The sequence below is a fragment of the Erinaceus europaeus genome, chromosome 1 (genome assembly GCF_950295315.1).
Source record: "Erinaceus europaeus chromosome 1, mEriEur2.1, whole genome shotgun sequence".
Taxonomy (NCBI): domain Eukaryota; kingdom Metazoa; phylum Chordata; class Mammalia; order Eulipotyphla; family Erinaceidae; genus Erinaceus; species Erinaceus europaeus.
The window spans coordinates 81,554,352-81,574,913 of NC_080162.1; the positions used below are offsets into that span (position 1 = coordinate 81,554,352).

Genomic DNA, 20,562 nt, shown 5'->3' on the forward strand with positions numbered 1-20,562 from the left:
CTCTTCAAATTTCTTTGCAAGAGGTCACCTTTAGAATACATGGGTTCATAATTTTCTATGCACGTACAACTGAAATGTAAGGAACTTAACGAATATACATTCATCCATGTGCTTATAGCTTTTGCTGATGGCTTTTATTGTCTTTTCCTGATCCCTATTTCATTTATTTCTGCTCTGATCTTTATTATTTCCTCTCTTATATTTATTTTGGCCGAAGTCCTTTTCCTCTTTCTCTCTTTCTTTTGGAAGTTCCCTGAGGTGAAACGTTAAGTTGTTTAAAATCTTCCTTTTTCTTTAGTATAGTCATTTATCATCATCAACTTTCCTCTTAGAGCTATTTTCTGCAGTATCCCACAGGTTTGGATATATTTCCATTTTCATTTGTTTGGGGATAGTTTTTAATTTCAATTTTGATTTCTTCTCCTGACCCATACTTAATTTTTACATATTTGTAAAATTTCCAGCTACACTCTTGATACTGAGTTCTTTTTCTTAAAAAAATTTTTTTCCCTATTGTTGCCCTTGTTTTTTTGTTGTTGTTGTAGTTATTATTGTTGTTGTTACTGATGTCATCATTCCTGGATAAGACAGAGAGAAATGGAGAGAGGAGGGGAAGACAGAGAAGGGGAACCAAAGATAGATACCTGCAGACCTGCTTCACCTCCTGTGAAGTGACTCCCCTGCAGGTGGGGAGCCGGGGACTCGAACTGAGATCCTTATGACAGTCCTTGTGCTCTGCACCATGTGCGCTTAACCTGCTGCACTACCACCTGACTCCCTTGATACTGAGTTCTAACTTCATACTATTATGATTGAAAAAGATACTTGGTTTGATTTCAAGCTTCTTCAACTCACAAGGATCTATTTTCTAGCCTATCATTTGATCTGTCTTAGAGAATGGTCTGCCAGCACACATAAATTATCTTTATATATATTTAATTTATTTATTAATAAGAAAGATAGGAGGTGAGAGAGAAAGAACTAGACATCACTCTAGTACATGTGCTGCCAGGGATTGAGCTCAGGACAGAATCCAGTGCCCTATCTATTGTGTCACCTCCCAGACCACTATTTATTTTTTAACTTTTTGTTTATTTTTATTTATTTGATAAAGACAGAGAAATGGAGAGGAAAGAAAGAGGGAGAGAGAGAAAGACACCTGTAGCACTACTTCACCTCCCACAAAGATTTTCCCCTACAGGTAGGGACCAGGAAACATATGCATTCAATTGGATTGTACCCCTCTCTGGCCCCAGTTGACCTTATTTTTAAAAGTTCTAGAATTGAGGCTTATACATGAAGGAAAGTGAGTTTCCTGTCACTGCCACCACTCAGGGACCAGTACCATTCCAACTCCTCATAGTAATGATTAGTTTTTGCACATGAATAAAACCATATACTATTTTTTTAAAAAAATCTCTCATGAAAAACAAGTCTTTCTTTGTTCAACTTCAAAATGTGAGGTTGATTCTCACTTGCATAGAATGATTCCATTGGTTCTCCTTACTGTGTAATCACCTGCAGTATCTATGCCCCTCTGTTTATTTATCTGTTCTACTGCTAGAGACCATTTCCATTTTAGATCGTTATAGATAGTGCTACTATCTTACTAAAGAGACTCTAGTCCAGGGAGCCGGGTGGTGGTGTAACTGATTAAGTGGACATATTACCATGCACAAGGACCTGGATTCAAGTCCCTGGTCCCCATTTACAGGAGAAAAGCTTCACAAGTGTGATTCAGTGCTACAGGCATCACTCTGTCTCCTCCCCCTCTCTATCTCCCTTTTCTTTCAATTTCTCTCTGTTCTATAAACAATATAAAGTTTTAAGGGGCCAAGCGGTGGTGCATCTGTTTAAGCAAAAGCACACATATTACAGTGTGCAAGGACCCAGGTTCAAGCCCCCGGTCCCCACCTGCACAGGGAAAGCTTCACAAATGGTGAAGCAGGGTTGTAAGTGTTCCTCTGTCTCTTTCCCTCTCTATCTCCTCCCCCCCTCTCAATTTCTTTCTGTCTCTATCCAATAATAAATAAAAAATTAATTAGTCTTAAAAAGTCTTTAAAAAATAAATAGAGTATAGTCCATATAGACTACTTGTCCTTGGTTATAGACTGGGGAGTGAAAGTCTGGTTTCATGTAGGATGACTAGGTTTAGCTTTATCACATCCTACCAAAGTTTTCCGAAGTGATTATAGGCAACTTAATTCTTTATTTGTTTTGTTTTGTTTTTCCTTTTTTGTTGCCCTTGTTGTTTTATTGTTGTTGTAGTTATTATTGTTGTTGTTGATGATGTCGTCATTGTTGGATAGGACAAAGAGAAATGGCTCCCCACCTGCAGGGGAGTCACTTCACAAGCAGTGAAGCAGGTCTGCAGGTGTCTATCTTTCTCTCCCCCTCTCTTCTCTGTCTTCCCCTCCTCTCTCCATTTCTCTCTGTCTGATCCAAAAACAATAATAACTACAACAATAAAACAACAAGGGCGGGAGTTAGGCGGTAGCACAGCGGGTTAAGCGCAGGTGGCGCGAAGCAAGGACCAGCTTAAGGATCCCAGTTCGAGCCTCCAGCTCCCCACCTGCAGGGGAGTCGCTTCACAGGTGTTGAAGCAGGTCTGCAGGTGTCTCTCTTTCTCTTCCCCTCTCTGTCTTCCCCTCCTCTCTCCATTTCTCTCTGTCCTGTCCAACAATGATGACATCAATAACTACAACAACAATAACTACAACAGTGAAAAACAGGGGCAATAAAAGGGGAAATAAATAAATAATAATTAAAAAAACAAGGGCAACAAAAGGAAATAAATAAATTAATTAAAAAAAAAAAAAAACCACGGACTTGTAGCAGCGCGCTCTCTTGCTTGGATTACCTTTATCACAGCACGCTCCTGTTGCTCTGGATTTATCCTCATCCCTTCACATGCTGGTCTTGGGTAGCTTGGTTGTAGACTTTGGACTTTTGCCTCCTTTCTGAACTAGACTTCTTCCCTCACACTTATAGTGATTTTTATGAATAGACCAATCTTCTAATTTAACCTTAAACAGAGCCATGTGTTGTTTACAGTCACAGCAGAAATTGACAGTCTCATCAGTGTTGATTACAGCTTAATGGAGGCCCCTCGGACAACAGCCCAAATGCTGGATGTGATGTTTAAGGTGAGGTCCTGGAGCCAAGACTCAGGGTGGGCTCCAAGTACAGCAGAGCAAATATCAACCCTTTCTTGGGCCCTCCCATGCCACTGCTGTCCACCTGATTTTATCTACCCAGTGGTTCCCTGAGTTGAGGACAGGATGATAGGGAGGGCCGGGGCATGTCTTATAACTCTTGGACCTTGATGCTTCCCCTTCTCCTTACCTCCCCATCCTTGACCTTGTCCACCATGCAGATGAAATCAATCAGAGCAACTCCTGAGTGGTGTAAGCGAGCTGGCCTGTAGGTCTAGTGGGCTCCCATAACCTCTGGAGAGACCTTCACTAAGAAATCTAGATACAGGGCTGGGGAGATAGCACAATGGTTATACAAATAGACTTTCATGCCTGAGGCACCACGTTACCAGGTTAGTCACCAACACCACCATAAACCAGAGTGGAGCAGTGCTCTGGCAAAAAGAAAATATAAAAGAAATCCAGATGCACAAAGCTTTGATCCCAAAAGAAAGTATCTCAGATGGTGGAGTTTCTAGCAATGTTGTCAGCCAGTGTCCCCCTGTCAGGCTATATAGAGTGTCTAGCTCAGTTGCCTAGCCCAGACTAAACCTAGAAAAGTTCAAACAGACCTTCTATCTCTTTTCAGGGAGAATTTTTTCACCGTGATCCTCGCACCCCAGTGGGCATCCTGGCTCCTGTCATGAGCCTTCCTGAAGAACACCACCGCATGGTCTACTTCGCCATCTCTGACTATGTCTTCAACACAGCCAGCCTGGCTTATTACCATGCAGGGTACTTGAACTTCTCCATCACAGATGATGTGGTGAGGAGGGGTGATAGAGTAGTGTTCACAGATGACTGAGTTCTTCCTTCCTTCTTTCCTCTCCCTTCTTACTTAGATCAGTGAAATAATATATTGCGACTGAGGGGGGGGGGGAAGATGAAAACCAGGGAAAATATCACTTAGCACAACTTCTCTTTTCACTTTGACTTTCAGATTACTTAAAATCAAAATTCTTTCTCCCTTAAAACTGTGGAAGATCTGTGGCGTCTGTGTCTGTGTGTTCCTGAACCTATTATTCTAATTCCTGTTTTCCAAATCTTGACGGATTATGAAGACACTGTCCATAGAATCGTGTCAATAATAATAATTAATAAGTAGTAATAATAAACAACTACTAGCAGTTTCCAAGTAGCCAAAGTAAAAAGAGTATAAAATTTTAGTGATTAATGGTGAAGGAGAGATAAAATTTTTTTTGTACAAGCTTCATTTATTTATTTTCAAGAAAGTGTTTATTATTATTCATTGATCAACTAAAGTCATTCAGCAAGGGGCAGGCATGCAAGTCCAGAAATTTGCATTTCTATAAGCACCACATAGAATTCTCCAATGAAAAACTTTATTTTATATTTTTATTAGTTACTTAATAGTGATTCACAAGACTATAAGATAATAGATGTATGATAATTCCACACCATTCCCACCACCAAAGTTCTGTGGTGGGAATGGTGTGGAATTATTATACAATTATATAATTCCCTCCTTTCCCCCCTCCTTTCCCCCCACCAATAGTAACTGCCATAGTTTTTCCAAGATCATATTTACAGCCCAATTATATATGTATATTTTCTTACTACAAGTTTATGTGTTTCAATTCTCTATATTTGACTTATGAATGAAATCAACCTATAGTTGTCCTTCCTTTTTCCTCATCCCTGTCAGATAAGAGAAACAATGCCTGGTGGGGTGGGCGGTAGCACAGCAGGTTAAGCACATGTGGTGCAAAGCGCAAGGACCATCGTAAGGATCCTCGTTGGAGACACCGGCTCCCCACGTACAGGGGAGTCGCTTCATAGACAGTGAAGCTGGTCTGCAGGTGTCTATCTTTCTCTCTGCCTTTTTGTCTTCCCCTCCTCTCTTTATTTCTCTCTGTCCTACCCAACAACGACAGCAATAACAATAATAATATTAATAACAACAACTGTAAACAAGGGCAACAAAAGAGAAAAAATAGCCGCCAGGAGCAGTGGATTCATAGTGCAGGCACCAAACCCCAGCAATAACCCTGGAGGCAAGAGAGAGGAAGAGAGAGAGGTAGAGAAAGAACACCTGGCTTCCTCAGGTGCTCTCCAGTATCTCTTCTCTCCCAGTGATGGTGCAAAAACAAAGGTTCCTTGTCACAAAAGCTCTAGGTCCCAGTGGAACTGGAGTTCAGAGACCTCTGGTCTTCTTTCCCTAACATTTCCCTTTCTGGAAGTATGAGCCAAAGAAAGAAGCAACTCTGGCTTCTGTAGTTATTTCTCTGATGGACATTGGCATTGACCAGTCAATCTATACCTCCAGCCAAGACAGACAAAGTCTTTCCAGCACTTACATCTCAAAATAAAAAAGCTGTCTCGAATATTATATATATCACTATGAGATTAGGGCTCTAATATATATGTGTGTCTCTGTGTGTGTCTGTGTGTATGTCTGTGTGTGTGTGTGTGTGTGTGTGTGTGTATTTCCCTTGTATTTCTCCAGTTTCCTGGATTTCAGTAGATCGTTTCTTACAACTCTTTGTAAGAGCAATATTAGAGTGGTAAGGGGAACACAGTGAAGTACAGCTAAAACAATGCAGTTTGTTCTGATGACAAATTAGGGACCACCTGGTGGATGGATGAAGTCACTTTTAGTTCTTTGATTTCTCAGACATACACAAACCTTTTACTTGCGTGTACCATTGCATTTATTTTAATGGATGCAATCATAATAGCTATATTTTATTAAGAATTCCCTGTATATTAGGCCTTATGTTAAGGGTTTTGTTTTGCCCTAAGAGTATTTTTTTTTTTTGTCCTTAAAATGAACTCATAGGTGGAGGGAAGCATGAGATCTATTATTAGCTTCAATTTAAAGATGAGAAATTTCAGACTATAGCTCAGCTATAGGAGCAGTAAAGGGACCAAATAATAACGAAGCCAAGAGTCAAACACAGGTCTGTGTAGTTGCAAATCTTACCTCACAGACCTTCTTCATATGTCCCACATGTCACCTCTAGGCCATGGAGAGCAACCAAGACCCAAGAGACTCATGCACTTGTGGTGGGTAAGGAACAAGCATTTGCTACCCCACCCTCCCAGCTACAGAGATGCTAGAGTCTCCTGCATGGTCCAGCCCCTCTCTCTCTCTCTGAAGGTCTTCAAGCTCCAGCTGGGGTGGCCTAACACTTCTTTGTGTGTCTTTGATGCAGATTCCACCCAGCTCTAACATCCGGCTGACTACCAAGTTCTTCCGCACCTTCGCCCCTAGGGTAAGGCTTCCTTCAGCCCCAGGTAGGGGCAGACCCAACCCTCTAGTCCTCACAGATTTCTCTTTAACACCTCCATGAACCTCTCAGCTTGATCCAGAGTTACAAAGATGTTAATGAGGTCCCCAGTGAAGACTGGGTTGTTGTGGGCTCCAGAGTTCCCTTTCCTTCAAAGTCCAAATATTGGGGGCTGGCCAGTGGTTGAACAATTATATTATACCATGCACAAGGACCTGCGTTCTAATCCTCATTCCCACCTGTGGGCTGGGGTGTGTGTGGGAGGGGGGAGAGATGACACTTAATGAAGGCTGAAGTTGTCTTTCTCTCTCCCTCTCTATCTTTCCCTCCCCTCTCAATTTCTTTCTGTTCTATCAAATAAAAGAAAAAGAAAGGAAAAAAGTGGCTGCAAGGAGTGGTGGATTTGTAATGCAGGCACCAAGCCCCAGAAATAACCCTGGTGGCAATGAAAAGTAACATAAAATAAAAGGTACAGACTGGGAGGGTCGTGTAAAAAAGACTTGCATGCCTGAGGCTCTGAGGTACCAGGTTCAGTTCCCAGCAGAGCTGAGTAGTACTTCAATTTTTTTAAAAAATGATGTAGACTCCACGTGTCAGATATGGAAAAATAACCAGTTATATTGTTAGGAGAAGAAAGCACAGAGCATTTTGTAGAAATAAAATCAGCCCAAAGCATTTTTGGCTTTATCTGTCTCCCTCATGGTTCTCCTGGCAAATATGTATATTTCCTTTACTTGACATAATCTCTCTCATTCTGCTTCCAGTTAGCCAGACGTTACCCCAACATGAATTTGGAGCTCCAGGCAACAATGGTGTCTGCCCCATTCCTGAACTTCAGCCCTGGGAATCTGTCTTTGACCCCTCATATAAATATTGAAGGCTTTGTGCTCCTGCCTGACTCTCTCAGAGAGCCAGTCTTCCAGCTTGGTGTGGTAAGATTCAAACACTTTGCAAATTCTGTTCCCTTTTCCTGCATGCTACTTCACCACCTGGATAATTCCCTCAGGTATCCATTTCAAGACTGCTTCCTCAAAGAAATCTTTCCCGATTAGCATTACCCTGACCTCCTTTGGTCTCTTATCATTTTTGTAGCACTCTATCATTTTCCTTTATATTACTATTGTAAGAATATTTATATAGCTATTTTCAGAGTGGTTTGCTTAGCATATTATTATTAAGTGAGTTGGGGCTATTATAGGAAGGAAGGTATAGAAGTCTTTGCACCATTTGCTCTGCTCTATATTTAAGTCTGACCCCTGAAAACTACATTTCCCAAGCCCCCTTTCACTCTGACTTATAGCTAAGCCAATCAATAGAAGCACTGTCAGAAAAAGAAAAAAGAAAAAAAGAGAAAAAAAGGAGGACAAGAGAGAGAAAGGAACCAGAGGATTTTTTTTCCTCTCTTGGACTTAGACTGGCAATGACTGTCTCCTCCAAAGTAGCTCCCATATTAACTCCAACTCTTCCCTCTGTTCCTCTGGTCCTGGAGTGAGAGCAGCTTATGTTTCTGCTACTTTCTGATTTGCCTCTCCACTTCTATTTTGGCTCCTGAGCAATTAATCACTGTGTAACCAATTCATTGCATTAAATTCCCTCTATGTTCAATTTGGAAAGTGGGCTCTTCTTTCTTGATGAACCCTGTCTCACAGAGAAAGGATTCTGGGTTCCTCAGGGATCCTACTCACTGGATGAAGAAATTTGCTATTTTGTTTCAGGTTTGAAATTTAATGAAATAAATCTCTGGAAAGGTCTTTGCTCTGAGTTGATGTCTCTGGAGTTGGATATTGTTGTCAGTGTCAACAAAATGGCTATTACATATGTATTTAATTAAAGCATAATGGATGTTGGTGGTGATGATGATAATGATGAAGAAGATGATGATAATAACTGACCTAAAAACTATCTCCTTTAGAGATTTCCAGGGATTAAACACTCCACATCTTCTCTCCATAGTCTTTTCAAAGTATAACTGCCATTGTAGTCAGTAAATCCAAGTTAAAATGTTCATGTTCAAATATTTATTGAACATATGCAATGAGCTTTCTGGAGATCTGTGGCTTAGTGGCATATTTCTGCTCTAGCTTATATGTGTTTAGAAAAAGACAACTGACCCTCCTGGGGAGCTTTCTGTACATGACAGCCTCTTTCATGCAGTACCATTTCCTCTTCCTGGCATTTCCAGGTCACTAACATATCTGCCGCATTGACCTTCAACACCAACAAGATCACTGGGTCCCTGCAGCCAGCAAAGTAAGTCAGCCTCTTGCCCACTCAGGACAGCTCAGCTAGCCTCACTGTCTGAGCACTAACTGCTTCTCTGTAGGTAGGGGGTCAGTGTGATGAGATTCCACCAGTATGTTGAGGTAGGAGACCCAATTTGGAACTGAAACTTAAATTTTATTCCAATCGGTCTAAGTCTTTTGCCTCACCAGTCCTGCCACCACAAACTTTCTTTCCTTCTAATCCTCATGATTTCTTATTTTTATATATATGCTTTTTTATATGCAATGCGCTAGATTTTTTTTATAATTTGTACTGGTGATTTAGTAATGGTTTACAAGGCTGTGATATTACATAGGTAGTATGGGTATTATGTGTCATAATCTATAAATTTTAGACGTCGCCTATGCTCACAGACTGAAATGACAGATGAAGACTGGGCTCTTGTACATGGCCCACCTTCTTTTCTTCTATTAGTCTTCCTAGTAACTTGGTGCATTGATTTTGGCTACTGAGTTACTTATTTCTCTCCCACCCTTCCACACTCTTGGCTCATGTCTTCTCAAGTCAGTGCCTGCTCCCTCTGGGGTACCACACTGCTTAGGCTGCCCCTGGGCATAATGCCCAAATCTCTGAATCTTCTCTGATTGATTATAGGGTGCAAGTGGAACTGAAGGAATCCAAAGTTGGAATATTTAATGTAAGTCCTTGTTTTTTTTAAAATTATTAATAGCATGTTGAGGGCATTCATGAATTTAGAGCATTTACTAAGGGGTGACATGTCACCTGCAGCAGAAAGGAGAAAGGGAGGAGAGTTTCTCTCTACCTAGAGAAGTACGGAAGCTTTCGGGAACATGAAATAGGACCAAGGAACAATTAAAGCCCAACATAAGAAAATATATAATTAAACTGTCTCTGGGGGGAAAATATTTCCTTATTTTTAGGAGAAAGACCAGAGTTCCACCAGGCATAAATGGTGCTGGGGATCAAACCTAGGCGCACGCATGCTAACACACACACACACACACACACACACACACAAACACCCTGTACTCCACCCACTGAGCCATCTTCCTGACCCTTGAGAGGAGATTCTTTTAAGTATAAGCAATAAAAAGCCAACTAAATGTGTCTTAAGCACACCAGAGTAATATTTATGATTATGTAACAAGAAAGCAAGGAAAACCACTGAGCCTTCAGGCATACGTGGTTCCAGGTGTTTGAGAATCTCTGCCTCTTCATTGTGGCTTTATTCTCAGGCAGATTCTTCCCATTAGTGGAAAACATGAAATTTTCTTATAGCTTCATTTAAAAGTCTACCAAAATCTCACTGGATTACTGGCAGTCATATGCCCATTCTTAACTCAATCACTACGTCCTGGGACTAGACCAATCGAATCAACCAGTAATCCTCAGTGTTACCTATATTCCTAGAGTTTGAGCCAGGATTTGCAGACCCAAGCCCTAGGGACTAAGATTGGAAAAGGAGGTTCCCCCCTCCCCAGGGGGTAGTTGCGGGGGGGGGGGGGGAGGGCTCTGTTATCAATGCAAGAGGAACTGAATGCTGACCAGGCAAGAGATGATTTCCACAAGGAGCAAAAAGTGATGAAAGAGATGCCCCCATATTAAAGGAAGAAAGAGAACAAGATGGATGTGGGCTGAAGCAATCAAGAGGAGATTGATGAGGAGTGGAGGCAGAGTTGACAGCCACTCCTCACAAAGCACGGAGGAGATCGGAGACTCATTTATAGTAATTACCACCCCAGGAATGTTGGCCAGCTCTGGTTACCCTCCCCGCCCCCTCCACTTTCCCTTAGTTACTTAGAAAGAGGAGACAAATACGTGTGGAGAGAGACACTGCCATGGGACCCCCCACGCACAAAGGATGACACTTCAGAAAATAAAGGACAAAGTGAGTAGTGACCCACAGATACTGGATCTGTGCCTATAAAATCGGTCCACAAAGTAAAGCTTTCCTTCGTAAAAAGAGTCACAAAAAGGCATCCAATCAGGTTTTCAGAGCCTGAAATGGAGAGGCAGACCCGCAGAACTGGATAAATCTGGATACAAATTCTAAGATCCCTGCCCAGTGTTTGGCAATTAACTTTCAGTCTGTGGCTTTGGTTTTCTTCTCTGTGATTTAAGAACATTAATAATCAACTCAAAGGCACTACTGTGATGATTAAATCAGATCAGAGTATCTATATGTGATTCTGAGCACTTTATCTGCCCCATAACAAGAACCGGTGGGGTTGTCCATCCAGGGAAGTCTGGTTGGCATCATGGTAGCATATGGAACCTGGTGGCTGAAAAGAGAGTTGACATATAAAGTCAAACAAGTTGTTGAGTAATCATGAACCTAAAGGTTGGATTAGTGCACATGAAGGGGGGGGGGGTGTCTCCATTTTGTAGATAGCTAGTAGGCATATCTTAGTTCTATTCCAAAGGACCTGTGGCTATACTAGTTTTTTTTTTTCCCCTGAGCCTGAAATCTGATATGCAGGTGCATCCAAGTTATTGTCTGGGGAGATGATGTCATGGCTGGAAAAAGGACCAAAAAGCTGGATCTGGGAAGAAAGTGGCTCCTAAATATGGGAAAGGGGTATAAATATTGTTGACTGTAAACCCCAAGGATTTGATCTGATCTCAGGCCCATATTCAGTTTAAGAGCCTATGTGATCTCTGCATCCCTGTAGATCTGAGCTCACATTCTGTGGTCATGTGTAGGAACGTTCCAAGCTGCCCCAGTTTCTGAACTTAAATATTTTTATTACATGAATAATTTAGGAGCCAGTCTCACTATAAAAAAATTAAATACTAAAGGTAGTGTTTGGTCAAGCCTTGCTATTCTCCCTATAGGAAAGACAGTTGGGAGGGAAATCTTTCAAATTTTTCTGTTCACATACATGTAAATGTGTATCTCAGAATAGTTTTTTTCAAATATTACAAGCATGGTGTGGGTATCAATCTGCAGATAGCTTTTTTCGTGTTTCTTACCATATCAACACGTGAAAAACCACCCACAGCCCTGGTTTAGTGGTGGAAGATGTGTGGTCACAGTGCACTTCCCCTGCTTTCCACCAGGTGGAGATGTTGGAGGCGCTGCTCAACTTCTACATTCTCAACACCCTCTACCCTAAGGTCAACGGTAAGAACCACCGTGGATTTTTCCAAAATTAAGAGCAGACACTGTTCTTTGGTGGAATGAGAGCTGGACATGGAGTGGGGAAACAAGGCTGTGTGGGTCGTGGGCAAGTCACTTCACCTTTGAACTTTAGTGACTTTTCTGTGAGAATGGAGTGTTGGCATCAGTCTCCTCTCCCCCAAAGTTTTCCAATGAGGGGTGGGGGCTGGGGCAGCTCTTTGGAGCACAGGACACCTCCTAAGAAAGAAGTGCCCCCCACATCCTGAAGTGGCAGATAAAGACTGAGGACCAAGTTAATGAAAAGGGAACAAGGCAGCCACCCTTGAACACATTTCTAGTCAGTGGCCATCATCCAAGTCATAAGATGAAGCTTAAAGACTTCAGTCCTGTTTCCATGAAGCCCTGCTGTTTGGCTGCAGTAGAAAATGGGACAGGGTGGAGGGTGGAGCAACTGTCTTCTAACTTCTTATCATCCTATATGCTGCCTCAGACCTGCCACTTCCTCCATGAAGCACCATAGAGAGGGAGAGAGAGAGAGGCAATTACAGCACTGTTTCACCACTCACAAAGCTTTCCCCTTGCAGGTGGGGTCCGGGGCTTGAACCTGGGTCCTTGCCCTCAGTAACATGTGTGCTCAACCAAGTGCACCACCACCTGGACCCTATATTGCATTTTTAATTTACTTTGGATAGAGACAGAACATTTGAGAGGTAACGGGGAGGAGGAAAGGGAGAGAGAGAGACAGACACTTACAGCACTGCTTCACCACTTGTGAAGCTTCCCTTTTGCAGGTGGGGAGCAGGGACTTGAACCTAGGTCCATAAGCATGGTAACATAAGCACCCTACCAGATAATCCACTGCTTGGATTACCACTCTAAAAGACTTAAAGCAAGTCATCTAACCACTCGTAACTTAATGTCCTATCAAGTAGGAATAATAGTCATACCAACCCCATAGTCTTTGGAAAATTAAATGGGAAAATACTAATTGTCAACAATAACTGTCGTCAAATCTCTCAATGTTGTTGTGCTTCATCCTCCAGAGAAATTGGCCAAAGGTTTGCCTCTTCCTCTGCCTGATAATATTCAGCTCTACGATTTTGCCCTTCAGGTCCAAAAGGTCAGTGTGTTTGGAGGGCTCTGGGGGTTTGGGGAGTGGGATGGGTTGGCTTTCTCAGTTCAGAGAGCAGAACTCTGGATGGGGCCCAGTTGGGCCCTGCATCTAGAAAGGCCTACATTGGAGCAGGATACTCAAGGGTGTTGCCACAGGTCACGTGCCCACAGTGTCATCTCCACTGGGGCAGAAGATATTTGACACAGCTTGTGCCATAGTGCCCCCCTCTCCCCAGTACAAATGACCTGGGGAAAATCCGCAAACCAAATCATTTTGAAAATATTGTAATTCTAGACATACCAACAGATCAGGTTCATTTCTGGTTTTACATTTTGCATCTAGATTCTTAAGTGGGGAAAACATATATATGCTTGGTATATTCACTCCATTTTTTTAATATCTTTTTCTTTTTTTGCTTCCCCCCTTTTGTTGCCCTTGTTGTTTTTTATTGTTGTTGTAGTTGTTTTTGTTGTTGATGATGTCATCATTGTTAGATAGGACAGAGAGAAATGGAGTGAGGAGGGGGAAGACAGAGAGGGGGTGAGAAGCCTGTGAAGTGACTCCCCTGCAGGTAGGGAGGCAGGGTCTCAAACCGGGATCCTTACGCCAGTCCTTGAGCTTCACACCACATGGGCTTAACCCACTGAGCTACTGCCCGACCCCCTCTTCACCCCATTTTTAAGCAGGTAATATAGTTACAGTATACACATTTTTAAAGAGTATTCATCAACCCACTGCCTCAACACATTCACAGTTTGAATTGTGTGTATTTCCTCCAATTCTTTATTTTCCTCTGAAGATTTAAAAGAGTTTGTGCTTTGGAAATTTACATTATGAATTGCATCCTAGGTCCCCAACCTCTCTTCCAATGCTAAATACTGTCCCATCCATTGGATTGACCTTCATTCATTTAAATATTTTAATACCAAACAGTGTTTCTGGTTCTTTACTATTCTATCCTCTAGTCTGACCAAACACTTTATGATCCATCTGTGCCCACCAGTTTGTGTTTTCTTTCTATCATACCATCTCTAACATATGTCTGGGTTGGGGGGCTGGGTATTGTGAGCATTGAAGGAGATGATGCTCTTTGCCTGGTTTATCTTCAGCATCCAGTAAATAACAGCTAACTAGAGTGAAGGTTAACCTTGTGCACAGTAGGGAGTCAGGCTGTAGTGCAGCGGGTTAAGCGCAGGTGGCGCAAAGCACAAGGACCGGCATAAGGGTCCTGGTTCGAACCCCGGCTCCCCACTTGCAGGGGAGTCGCTTCACAGGCGGTGAAGCAGGTCTGCAGGTGTCTATCTTTCTCTCCTCCTCTCTGTCTTCCCTCCTCTCTCCATTTCTCTCTGTCCTATCCAACAATGACAACAACAATAATAACTACAACAATAAAACAACAAGGGCAACAAAAGGGAATAAATAAAATAAATATTAAAAAAAAAACTTGTGCACAGTCCAGGTTTGAGCTTGGCCTCAGCCATGCTGAAGGAAGCTTTGGTGCTATGGTATCTATCTGCCTGTCTACCTAGCTCTATCTATCTGTCTCTATCTCTCTGCCTCTGTCTCCTTCTTTCTATCTATAAGAGTCAGTCTGCAGCAGTGGAAGCCCTGGTGATGATGAGAGAGAAAGATGGGGGACATAGCAGAGTAGGCAGGAATATTGAAACACTGACCAATTTGAAAAAATAAAAACTCAATACTCAAGCACTGTTGTGTCTTTACAAGGATCAGACAGGAGGTTGGGGGAGATAGCATCATGGTTATGCAAAGATATGCTCATGCCTGAGGGTTTGAAGTTACAGGTTCAATCCCCTGTACCACCATAAGCCAGAGCTGAGCAGTGCTCTGGTGAAAAAAAAAAAAAAAAAAAAAAAGACAGGAAGTTGTTCCAAGTGAAGACTGAGTGACAGTTCATAGAGTTTGTCTGACTTTTCACTTCAAACTGGGCTAAAACCCAAACTTCTTTGGACTTTTTTTTTTTTTTTTTTTAAGATTGGAGGCCAACTCTGAAAGTTTCTAGCTTAGTTTGGCACATAAGAAATTATTATGAAGACTTACTGCATATTATCAAATTCCTTAGAATTTTGAGGTCAACTCTGTCCATTTTTTTTTAACCCCAGAAACAGTACATGGATCACTATGGGATTTTGCCTTGAGTTCAGAATTCCCACCCCTTGGGGTGATGGAAAGTTAAGAGGAGGCAGGAGAGTAATCCACTGCAGCTCAGGTTTTGCGTTATTTGCCAAGGAGAGAAAATTTAGGTGACACAAAGGACATTTATGAGGTCTGCTAGGAAGCAACAGCTTGGGAAATGACAGATAAATTGCAGCCTTAGAAAAGGTAGTTGGCAAAAGCTATGCTTTATGGAGACCTTGGGGACTCCAGCACATTCACAGTTTATGCACTGACCTGGTTACTGCAGAGCCCCTGTTTCTCGAGATGTGGGCCTCCCTTTAAATCTGAGCTATATCATTCTTGAAGTTGAGGATACACTTGACCATTCTGGCCTGCATTGTCTCTCCTAGGACTTTGTTCTTGTGGCCACCAATATCCAGTACCTGAGAGACTGAGAACAAGAGGACAAATGGGGCTTGGAGGTCACAGCTGGACTGGCAAATTGCATTTCCAGATGTTCCACGCGTTCCTAGAGATTCTGGGATGATCAAGACAATTCTGTTGTCTCTGGCTTTTGATCCCACACTCCTCTTTGGCAGACAACCTTTCTGACTCCACAGCTCACTTTCTCTGCCATGTTGGACCACAGGACCACTGCTCTGCGAACTCTTCCCACCCACCCCCCGCAAACTCTTTAAGAGCAGGCACTATTTTAACTGTGACCAGGGACATTGCTGGAGCTTGGTACCAGCACTACGAATCCTCCATTTCCAGCAGCCATTTTTTCCTTTTTTTTTTTTTTTTGATAGGAAAGAGAAAGATAGACACCTGCAGACCTGCTTCACTGCTCGTGAGTCCTCTCCACCCCACCCCACCCCCCACAGGTGGGGAGTGGGGGCTCGAACCTAGGGACCACTTTTTTATTCACCATCTGACCTGTGCCTAGCAGACTGTTGGTGCTTCATAAACCCTCAATAAATACTCATCAGTGAAGGAAACCCCTGGTGCTCTAGCTCAATTTCTTTATTGTCCTCCCTCCTCTAAAGACCTAAGGGGTGTTTGCAGGGTCAGCCCCATCCGTGGTCTCTGTTGAGGGAAAAGTTACAGAAGTTACTGCCCAGAAGTGGGAGTGGTTACAGGTGTGGTTGGAATGTTGGTGGAAGGACCACTCAGAGACAGGGGTGGTTACAGGTGTGGCTTGGGAGGTGTAGGTGGGTTTTGAGTTTATAGCCCAGAAACAGAGCTCTCTTGGGCTCGCTCTCTTTTTAGCCCAGACAGCATCATGTAAGTCTCTTCCTTTGCTCTCTAGTGCCCTCTCTCCCAGGACCATCATGTGACTATCCAGGCTATAAGTCAGTCGGGTCCTCTTCTTTCTCTTTCTTTTTCTCTACCTCTCTCTCTCTTTTCCTAACATGTTCTGTTTTCAATAAAACTTTAATTTACCTGAATGATCATGCTCTCTTATCAATCAATTGCTAAGATAAGACAAGAGGAAGTCTCAGAATGGGGACAGAGGCTTTCTCCTCATATTCCTTTAATAGCCTCCACACTCTCATTTCCCGTGAGGAAGTGTTATGGGAACCTTCAAGAAAACAAGAGATTCTGCTTCCTGCCCAGCCATGGACCATGCACTGATGACCCCTGTCTAAGGTGCATGTCCCTCACAGTTTCTGGGCTCATCTCAGCCTGTGCTGCTCCCCCACTTCTTGCTTGCTGCAGACACAAGGCCTGTGTCTAGAATATGTGTGGCTCCAAAGCAAAAAATAAATAAATAAATAAAATTGCAGCTTCCTGCTGCTTCCCCTCACACACAACCACCACCCCCCCTTGAAATCAGTATAAATTAGGAGGAGATGGATCTGTCTGGGGGTCTGGTCCAATCCACATAAAAAAGCTCATCCAAGTCTGGAGGAAGAGGCCGTGATTTCTAATTACTGAACAACGAGCCTTTGATCAGACATAATAGTCATTTCCAAGTTATGTAGTAGGGCCCCTAGGGACTGGGAATCAGAAGACTTGTTTGATTTTTTTTTTTAATTGTGTTAATGAGCAGATGGATGGAGCTGCCGGCTAGCAGATAATTCACAGGGAATAGACCCATTTACCCTGGTTGTGACAGAGATGGGACCATGTGCTGTCACCCAGCTGGTGGTGGAGTACGCCATGGGTTTGCCTCCTGCCTCCCCTTCTCTTTGCTTCCTTTGTCCACCAGCATCACCCATCCCCATAGATGGGGCAAGGGGTCAGGCTCCATCCTCTAGTAGCCATGTGGCCTTAGGCAGCCTTTTTCCCCTCGGGGTCCCCATCTGTAAAATAAGTATGATAGTAATGGCAGCCACTCCTGAAGGCTGTTATAACAATGACGTTAGGAAAACCATGAAAAGGATTGATTCAGCCACAGAAGTTTTTGGTATGCACTGACTGGGGACACTTTCCAGCACCTCCTATATTTGAGGTGCTGGGCTGCCCAGCATGGGGTTAGCAAGGCAGCACAGACCCAGTTCCAGCAACACTTTAAAAAAGTGTTACCTCTGACCTGGAGAAAAACTTAATGGTTATGCAAAGAGACTTTCATGCCCGAGGCTTTGAGGTCCCAAATTCAATCCCCATCAGCACCAATAGCCAGAGCTAAGCAGTGCTCTGGTCTCTCCCTATATCTTTCTCTCTTTATCTCTCTCTTTAAAATAAAATCGATGAAAATAAATTTTTTTAAAAAAGCATTGTTTCAGGCCTGGAGAGAAGAGTTGATTCCATCTTACCTGCTTTGAGCTCCTGAACTCTAACCCTCTGCATCACAGGGTTTTGGCTATCTACTGTGATGAAGAAGCACTCTTTGTAGCCCTCCTTGGGTTCATGCCAAGCTCCTGGGCATGCCCAGCCCTGGGAAATGGCTGACGTGATTATACATTGCCTGCCTTTGGGTGTCTCAAAAGCAGACCTGGAGATAAGGAAGTGAGTACCACTAGTTGATTTGGAAGAGGATCTAGGGAGCACCAGGAGAGGAGTGAGAAATGAAAAGAGGAAGGAAGGGAAAGCACCAAACCAGTTACTCTCCTACATGATCAGAGCTTAATTCCACCAGGGAAAAGCCTGGGAGTCAGTGTAAACACACTCGAGAGTGTCCACTCAAGGGCCTAGGGAGCTGGGGTATTTATACACGCCAGCTAATCATGGGTTGAGGGGAGCTCCCAGGGCTGGGAGAGGTTGCATAATGGTTATATTAAAAGATTTTTCCTGCAATGTTCATGAAGCTTCTCCCCCTACAGGAAGCTACTGGGAGTGTCAGTCCTTTCACAAAGGAGCATGTGTGCTCTACCAGATATGCCACCAGCCAGTCCTCAATATACTTTTCTAGGAAATAAGAAGCAAAATGCCATCTTAGAATGCAGCAAACATGTGAACTAATCCAGTACATAATGTTCCTCAGAAACAAGGTTCTCAGTTGTTTAATGGGATCATCCACACTTGCCCTCTTTAAAATGCATACATTAATTGATTAAAAAAAAAAAAAGCAAAATTTAAAAAATATGTATTTTCATGCCTAAGGCATCAAAGGTCCCAAATTCAGTCACAAGCACCACCATAAAAATAAATACACAAATCAATTGTATGTCTCAAAGTTTCTCAAAAGACAAACTGAATCTTTTTAATATATAGGCTATGTATTTGATATGCGGACTCTCTCAAAAGCCTAGACCAAGTAGATTAGAAGCATCCAATAGCACAGCTATATACAAGATACTGGGTACTGTACAGCAAACCATAACAAAAGGACTTTTCAAAGTTAACCCAATTAACAAATAATGTGATGATAATATTAACTATCGATTGTCTTTTTGAACCCTAAGACAGCAGGAACCTCACATCTCCACTATAGAGCCCCTGCTTCCCCCAGTCCTGGAACCCTTGGATAGGGCCCACTTTCCCGTATGCATCTCCCAATCCAAACCAAATAATATTGCATCCGCCGATCACAACCTAACCAAAGCAATGATTGCCACCTCAACATGCTTCACCTCAGACTGTATCCAGAGACTTCACGTGTGGAATGACAACCCTTCAGCTTCATTACTCGGGTGAGACCTTTCCTTTTATAGTACACTCTAATTTCATCTCAGGTAGTTCACTTTCTAACAAAGTCCCATAACCTAGATATACACCAGTTTCTATGAGAGAGAGCTTATGTGCACACGTATCCATAAACTACTGCAAAATATATACCTGAAAGCAGAAGTACACTAGAGTTTGCAGTGAGTACCCCCCTAACACTTCCTCTCCACTATTCCAAGCTTGGGATCCATGATTGCTCAACAAATTGTTTGGCTTCATATGTTAACTCTCTTTTCAATCACCAGGTTCCAGATGCCACCAGGATGCTGGCTAGGCTTCCCTGGATTGAAGACCCCACCAATGTGTCCTGGAGCGCAGCTTCCCCAGAGACACAACTTACTAGGGAAAGAGAGAGGCAGACTGGGGGTATGGACCGACAGTCAACGCCCATGTTCAGCGGGGAAGCAATTACAGAAGCCAGACCTTCTACCTTCTGCAACCCTCAACGACCCTGGGTCCATGCTCCCAGAGGGCTAGAGAATGGGAAAGCTACCATGGGAGGGGGTGGGTTATGGGGATTGGGTGGTGGGAATTGTGTGGAGTTGTACCCCTCCTACCTTATGTTTTTGTTCACTAATCCTTTCTTAAATAAAAAATTAAAAAATAAATAAATAAATAAATACACAAAGAACCTCCCAGGTAGGCGGATGAGACAGCATAATGGTTATGCAAACAGACTGTCTTGCCTGAAGCTCCCAAGTCCCAGGTTCAATCCCCAGAGCTGAGCAGTGTTCTGGTTTAAAAAAAAAAAAATGACATAAATAAGGGAACATTTTTATCTGCTGGTCTGGGCAGAGTGGACTCTGGGTGTACTGACCTAAGACCCTGAGCCCAAGGTTAATGGCACTTAAGATTTGTTTTCTGAGGGGCTAGAGACCCACACTTCCTGCACCCACCCCTAAACTCTGCTCTTTTGTTGGAACTATGCATCCTCTACTGGTAAGAATCTGTAATTACAAATTTGGGCATCAGCGGAGGGTAGAGAGCATAATAGTTATGCAAATAGAGTCTCATGCCTGAGGTTCCAAAGCCCCAGATTCAGTCCCCTGCACCACTATAGGCCAGAGCTAAACAGTGCTGTGGTAAAAATAACAATAATAATAATAATAAAAATTGGGCATCTAGTGTTATGCATGTACAAACTATTATATTTACTGTCGAATGTAAAACATCAATTCCCCAATAAAGAAATTTAAAAAAATTTGGGCATCCAAGAACTTTAAGTCTACCAGGATCTGAAGACCCTTGGTGATAGTACTGGTCCAGACTGCTCCTCAGACTCCAGTCTGTCCACTAGCTTCAGTCATGAGCCAAGTTCCCCCACCTGACTTGAGCTGATAGGGTTTGGGGGCCACACCTGGCTTAGGTGACAAAGGAATTTATAAAGGTGTCCTGAGGTTTTCCTGTGGAAGC

The 20,562-nt window shown here is 42.8% G+C and overlaps 1 protein-coding gene and 1 long non-coding RNA gene across 3 annotated transcripts in view; both read left to right on the top strand.

Annotated features, from left to right (window-relative positions):
* The window catches only part of LBP (lipopolysaccharide binding protein), a 30,127-nt gene extending 14,380 nt beyond the window's left edge, over positions 1-15,747 (top strand). Inside the window, exons 7-15 of one of the 2 annotated variants that reach the window (XM_007521652.3) lie at positions 3,055-3,146; positions 3,784-3,960; positions 6,371-6,430; positions 7,210-7,377; positions 8,628-8,695; positions 9,323-9,365; positions 11,750-11,813; positions 12,854-12,930; positions 15,450-15,747. In XM_007521652.3, the coding sequence (XP_007521714.1) occupies positions 3,055-3,146; positions 3,784-3,960; positions 6,371-6,430; positions 7,210-7,377; positions 8,628-8,695; positions 9,323-9,365; positions 11,750-11,813; positions 12,854-12,930; positions 15,450-15,494 (794 nt within the window). In that variant the 3' untranslated portion in view covers positions 15,495-15,747. The remainder of the gene's footprint in view (positions 1-3,054; positions 3,147-3,783; positions 3,961-6,370; positions 6,431-7,209; positions 7,378-8,627; positions 8,696-9,322; positions 9,366-11,749; positions 11,814-12,853; positions 12,931-15,449) is intronic. The other variant, XM_060189779.1, reaches the window with a different exon arrangement.
* Positions 15,748-15,853: 106 nt separating this feature from the next.
* Positions 15,854-16,487, top strand: LOC132538091 (uncharacterized). Its single transcript, XR_009549498.1, has 2 exons — positions 15,854-15,893; positions 15,924-16,487. It is a non-coding gene; the product is annotated as an uncharacterized LOC132538091 (long non-coding RNA).
* The last annotated feature ends 4,075 nt before the right edge of the window (positions 16,488-20,562 follow it).